Here is a 6344-nt window from a genome sequence, read left to right on the forward strand (position 1 = left end):
CCCTCTGTCCCGCAGCTGGCCGACTCCGAGTTCTCTCCCGTCTTCCACCTGCTCACCATCTTCGCCTACGGCACCTATGCCGACTACCTGGGTGAGGTCGGGCTCGGGGGCTTGCGCCCGGTGCCATCAGGCTGGGAGTGAGGTTGTGTTTGGGCATGGGGCCGAGGAGGCCCACAGTAACAGGCGCTGCTGTGTGCGTGCTGCCGTGTGCGTGCTGCCATTTGCGTGCTGCATGGGGAACTTCCAAAAACATCTGGCGACGGTGTTTGTGAGGAGTGGAGGAAAGGACTGAGGAATCCATTGGGATGCGGAATCCTCCATAAATAAGGTGTGGGACAGCTAGAGGAGGTGGCTTGAAATGGAGGAGAGGAGAGGCTGCTCAGAAAAGGTCCTTTGAGCTGTGGATTAATGGTGACGGCTTGTCAAGATAAAGCATCGCTTTGGGGATTGGTGTGCCGAAGCTCTAAGAAATGGGACTGGTGCAAATGTTTCTGTTGCAGGACTGGGTAATAGAAAATGAGGTATAAATTCTAATACCCGGTTCTTCCCTTTGACGACAGCTGAAGCAGCAAACCTCCCTCCCCTGACAGAGGCTCAGAAGAACAAACTGAGGCACCTGTCAGTCGTCACTCTGGCTGCCAAGATCAAGGTAATCCCCCCTATTTTACCTCTAGTTTTCCTTCTTCTGAGTTTACTTTGTGATAGTTACTGTCATGTCCCCACAGTGCATCCCCTATTCGGTGTTGCTGGAGCAGTTACAGCTGAAGAATGTCCGGCAACTGGAGGACCTTGTGATCGAGGCAGTGTATGCAGATGTGCTGCGAGGGAGCTTGGATCAGCGGAACCAGCGCCTGGAGGTGGATTACAGCATTGGGAGGGACATCCGGAGGGAGGAGCTAAGCACCATCACCCGCACATTGCAGGAGTGGTGAGGAGGAAGCCGCCCATACTAACACCTTGGAAGGTTGCAGGAATGGTCAGGGGCTTCACCAGATCATCCTCTGTGTGTTGCTGCGGGACAGCGTAGCAATGTGACCTTCTCTGTCCCTTTTCCCTTATGGCAATGGAAGATAATTTTCAAAATTCTTCTATGTTGGAGGGGTGAGGAAAACTGCAGCAAACTTTGCATCCAGTCCCAGCTGCTGGCAAGAGTCTTTCTGAGTATACATCTGTAGCTCCTAACTTAGTGCCACTTTGTTATGTGTCTCTCTCTTAGGTAATAATGTCACTATGTTATTACATTGGACTGCTGCCCCTATGCCTACCCTGCCTAGAGTAGCCATTGCCTTCCAGAATTTTTGGTCTCTACAGTTAAATCTATCATCTTCATGTTTCTTTCCTTGCAGTACAGATTACCTGTCCTGTTCATCTTAACATTTTCTCTACAGGTGCCAGGGCTGTGAGGTTGTCTTGTCTGGCATTGAAGAACAGGTTAGCCGAGCCAACCAACACAAAGAACAACAGCTGGCACTTAAGCAGCAGATAGAGAGTGAGGTGAGTGGGCTGAAGAGGGAGAAGGCAGTACCCCTTGCTTAAAGAAAGAATAGAACCAGTATCCTGTAGTTACTACAGCCCTTGCTCAAGTAAGGCATTACGCTAGGCTAGAATCCTTGGGAGGTTGTGCCTGAAGAAGAACTGTGATTCAACTAAACACTTCTTAGCATTGCAGAGGTCTGGACAGCAGTTAGCACTTAGTTCCAGGTCTTTTAAAAAAGGGAAGAGGAGAAAAAAAAAACAACCTTGAGAAATTCCTTGGGTCTTGTTTCACTGCTGTTACAGGTGGCAAATCTGAAGAAGACAATTAAAGTGACAACAGCAGCTGCTGCTGCTGCCACATCTCAAGACCCAGAACAGCACCTCACAGAGCTCAGGGAACCTGCCCCTGGTACCAACCAGCGCCAGACCAGCAAGAAGACTTCCAAAGCCAAAGGGTGAGGAATGGTGGCAAACAAACATAGCCACTGCCTTACGTGTATTCAGGGGAGTTCTGTTTTGTAGCAGTGAGGTCACTGACTGCAGGGGTCTGCACCCTGGACCTGGGATGGTCCAGGCTGACCTCTGCCTCCTGCTAATTCAGAGGGTGCAGCTTTTGATCTGAAGCACAATTCATAAGCCTTCCTTGAATGCCAGCTGCTCTTTGTGTACAAAGAAAAGGAAGTCAGAGATGAAGTTTAGTGTCTAAAACTTCTTCCTCTCTCCACAGGCTCCGGGGCAGTGCGAAGATTTGGTCTAAATCAAACTAGTTGGATCTCCCTTCACAGGTGGGAGGGTGAGAGGAAGAGACTTGGGACTCTTGCTACCCCTCTGTCTCCTAAGTGTGATGCTTCTGAGCTCTTCTCTGAGATCTGTCTTGGCAACTAATTTTCCTGCATGTTCTCTTTTCTGTCGTCTTTACTTCCTTTCTGGGCAATGCTTCCCACCTTTTAATCATGACATTTCACACTCTAAGCTTCCAGTTGAATGTTTTGCTGTTTCCCCTACCCCTCAAGGTTCCATCACCACAATCACTATTTCTTTCTCTCTCCCTGTCTTTTGACAGGTAAATTTAAAGAGTCCTAAAAGTCTGTCTGTCACCTTTGCATCTGTAGGGCATCACAGAAGCTTGGAAAGAGTGCAGTGGTGCTCAGCAATCATTTTGGCTCTCTGAGACCCCTGGGACACCTTGTTCCAGGATGCAGCTGCCATCTTTGATTGTTTAATCTTCGTTTTGCTAGGTGGGAGGGTAGTTTTTGAAGGGATTCTTTTAAAAGAATATAAATATATTATAAATATATATAAACAATAAAAATATAGATCTATAGACATATCTATACAAACTTGTGCTCCTGTGTTGGTGTCTGTTTACCTCATATACTGATTTTTAGATATTTTAAAATAAGCCATGATATTGAGAGCCCCTGTCCTATTTATGGGTGGAGCGCCTTCAGAATACCTCTCATTCTAGAAGGAAGTGCCACACTAGTTCTGTTGGGATAAAAGTCCATAAAGCTGGAATTAACCTTAAATAGTATTTAAACAGTCTCTTACATAATTTCTTTGCATCTGGAATATTGGGGACCCTCAAAGGTAGATCCAAGCATTGAGGGGGGAAAAAAAATCATGTTTGTTTCGATTCACAGGTTTTGGGAAAAAATGGGAAGTAATGATACAGAGCATTGTCTGAAAAACAAATGACAGTAACACACTCAGTGCCCTTCTGGGGAGTTTCCATAAAATAGGCATTGCTCAACCTGTTCTTCGATGACACCAAGAGTCTTGCTGAAAAAAAATCCAGTGAAATTGTCTGCTGTGAGGTGCCCAGAGTAAAGCCATCATGTTCTTCAGAGGATGTATCTGTGAAACTGGTTTGGAGCAAAGACAGCCAGCTGCGCGTGTCACGCTGCATGATGGCTCTGTGGCAGTGTATGCTGATGTAAATTGACATTGTGACTCCCATACCCACTCAGTTCTGCCTGTGCTAACATTTGATTCTTTGAATTTGGGTTTTTGTGCCTGAGCAAACCACCAAAAAATTAGTGTAACAACAGAAAACTCTGAATTTTGTCTGCATGAATGGGACTTACTCAATTCATTGGCTTGGATGAATTCTTGTCTGTATCATTTCCCTGTGCAAACCTATGAGAGCTGGAGCTAAGGCAGTAGAGGGGAGGAAGTACAGAGGGGAGCAAGACTTGTTAAGGGCATATGGCAGTGGAGGGGTTGAGACCATTTTTGTAGTGGTAACAAGGTGTGAGGTCATCTCAAACACCACAAAGTGCCATTTTGTGTCATACTGATACTATTTTGCTGATTCTGGACTGATGTACTGCAGCACTGAGTTCCAGTGGGAAGTGACTGTTTCCTGTGCTCAGAAACTGCCAGCAATTACAGGCAACTTCCACCTTTGTGGGCGGCAGAGGCCCCATGTGCAAGGTCACAGGCAGAGCTGTGTCAGGTAGGACATGCCAGCTGCTCCTGTGTGATGTCTGTCCCTGGTCAGAGGCTCCCTAAGGGCAGCCCCACACCTCTACAGATTCATGATCCCATGCACCAAGGCATCAGGTGCAGCCAGCTGACACAGACATACCAAGTCAGAGAGTTGTGGCGTGATGTTGTCCAGGCAGGAGGGGCAAATCTGCCTGTGGGAGCAGATTTGCAGATTGCAGGCACCTACATCAGGTTCGTCTCAGCATTCTTAGAGAGGTCTGCCTAATTGGCAGCAATAGTGAGTTTACTTGATGAGTCCTGTTTTCCATAAAACACAGCAAGGGGTTGTGACTATGCTTTCAGCTTTTGTTTAAAATTATTTTGAGCCTTCCTCCCTCTGCATAGCATCACCTTCATCTGTTTGTTTCAGTGAGGAAGGTCGCCGTGCTCTCCGCATTTGCAAATGTCTGAGAGATGCAGTGATGACTGCATGCATCAAATTTGCCCAGCTCTGGGAAGGGCAAGTCTAGGAGAAATGTTAGGAGGGGAAATGCTACCTGGCAAGCACTAAGGTAGCAATCACATGTCCTTTGGAAGAGGAGCCACTTGTAAAGTCACTGTGCCTTGAACCTAGGGAGGGAGGAGAACAGAGAATGGGCTCTGAAGGGGAACAGAAGGTAAATTAGAATCTTTTGAGCTGGAAGGGACCTTTGAAGGTCATCTAGTCCAACTCCCCTGCAATGAACAGGGACATCTACAGCTAGATGAGGTTGCTCAAAACCTGGTCCAGCCTGACCTTGTATGTTTTCAGGGATGGGGCTTCCACCACAGCTCTGGGCAACCTGTTCCTGTGCCTCACCACTCATATTGTACAAAATGTCCTTATATTCAATCTAAACCTCTCCTCTTTTAGTATGAAACCATTTCCTCTTGTCCTGTCACAGCAGACCTTGCTGAAGAGTCTGTCCCCTTCCTTCTTATAGCCTCTCTTCATACACTGAAAGGCCTCTATCAGGTTTCTCCAGTGCCTCCTCTTGTCCGTGCTGAACAGCCCCAGCTCTCTCAGTGTGTCCTTGTAGGGGAGGTGTTCCATCCATTGGATCACTTCTATGGCCCTCCTCTGGATGTGTCCACGTCTCTCCTGTACTGAGGAGTCCACATCTGGACGCAGTACTACAGGTGAGGTCTCACCAGGTCAGAGCAGAGGGGCAGGATCACCTCCCTTGCCCTGTTGGCCACACTTCTTTTGATACAGCCGAGGATACAGTTGGCTTTCTGAGCTGGGAGGGCACATCGCTGGCTTCTGTCCAGCTGCCATCTGTCAGTAACCCCAAGTTCTTTCTGACATGGTTGTGCTCCATCCTTACATCCCCCAGCTTGTATTGATAGGAAGAGTTGCCACAACCCAGGTGCAAGACCCAAAGTTGGGTTTATCGAACCTCCTGATGTTCAGCTGGACGCACTGCTTGAACCTGTCTAGGTCCCTGTGAATGGCATCTCAACCCTCGAGCATGTCAACCATCTCACAGCTTGGTGTCATCCGCAAAATTGCTAAGGGTGTAGTTGATCCCATTGCCAATGTCATCAGTGAAGATGTTAAAGAGCACTGATCTGTGAAGCACAGAGCACAGACGGGAGAGGCACTCGGGCACTTCACAGCTACTCCAAGCTTGTGATGCAACGGGGATGGTGGCACCTCTCGACATTTATCGAGAACCTACCACTGGAAGAGCAGGCACAGCTGTCTGGCAGAGCACAGCTGGCACTCAGGCTGCAGAGCCTGCAGCAAGGTGGGCAATACTCTAGCATCACAGGCTGTGCTCTGCACTATGCTGTTACGAGCACAGCTTGGGCACACTGTCACTTTGCATTTTCAAGACACTACCATGGCACTTCTCACGGCCCCGTTGTGCCATGTGTGTCCAGAGAGCGGGATTAAATATATTTGATGGAGAGGCATCTGCACAGCACTGAAAGTCTTTCCGTTTGTTCGCTTTCAAAAGGGAGCACCTTTAAGACCTCCATTAAGAAAAAAAGGAAACAGAAAGTAGCAGATAAAATTAGACCTTTTGTGTGGCTGAAAAATAAATGAGAGCTGCTCGACACAGAATGAGAATATTGCTGCAAATGGCCTTGCCTTGCAGCAAACAGTGGGCAGGAGCAGAGGTTTCCCTTTGCCCTTCACCTGAAAACCATGCTTTCTATTTCCCTGCTCACTTCATCCTTGACTTTGAATTTGAATCAGGGAGAATGTGGAAATTAATTAATTAGTTAACATTTGTAAATCACTTTGAAGATGGCAAGGGTGAGATAAGTACTGAGCATTATTATTATAAGTTTTAATTTTAATTTTAAATGTCTTCTTTGTGTTTTTAACCCCATAATTTCCCAAGGAAAGGAGAGGCCCTGACTACAGGAGAACAGAGACATCTGACACA

The 6344-nt window shown here is 47.3% G+C and overlaps 1 protein-coding gene across 1 annotated transcript; it reads left to right on the forward strand.

Moving 5' to 3' along the window:
* Positions 1-3: 3 nt before the first annotated feature.
* Positions 4-2810, forward strand: COPS7A (COP9 signalosome subunit 7A; the record flags this gene model as incomplete). Its single annotated transcript, XM_003202642.3, has 6 exons — positions 4-91; positions 561-649; positions 726-928; positions 1389-1494; positions 1780-1931; positions 2204-2810. Coding segments are annotated over 6 exons (678 nt in total), but the record flags the coding sequence as incomplete, so codon positions are not given.
* Positions 2811-6344: the final 3534 nt, after the last annotated feature.

This window comes from Meleagris gallopavo, chromosome 1, assembly GCF_000146605.3.
Source record: "Meleagris gallopavo isolate NT-WF06-2002-E0010 breed Aviagen turkey brand Nicholas breeding stock chromosome 1, Turkey_5.1, whole genome shotgun sequence".
In the NCBI taxonomy this organism is placed as follows: domain Eukaryota; kingdom Metazoa; phylum Chordata; class Aves; order Galliformes; family Phasianidae; genus Meleagris; species Meleagris gallopavo.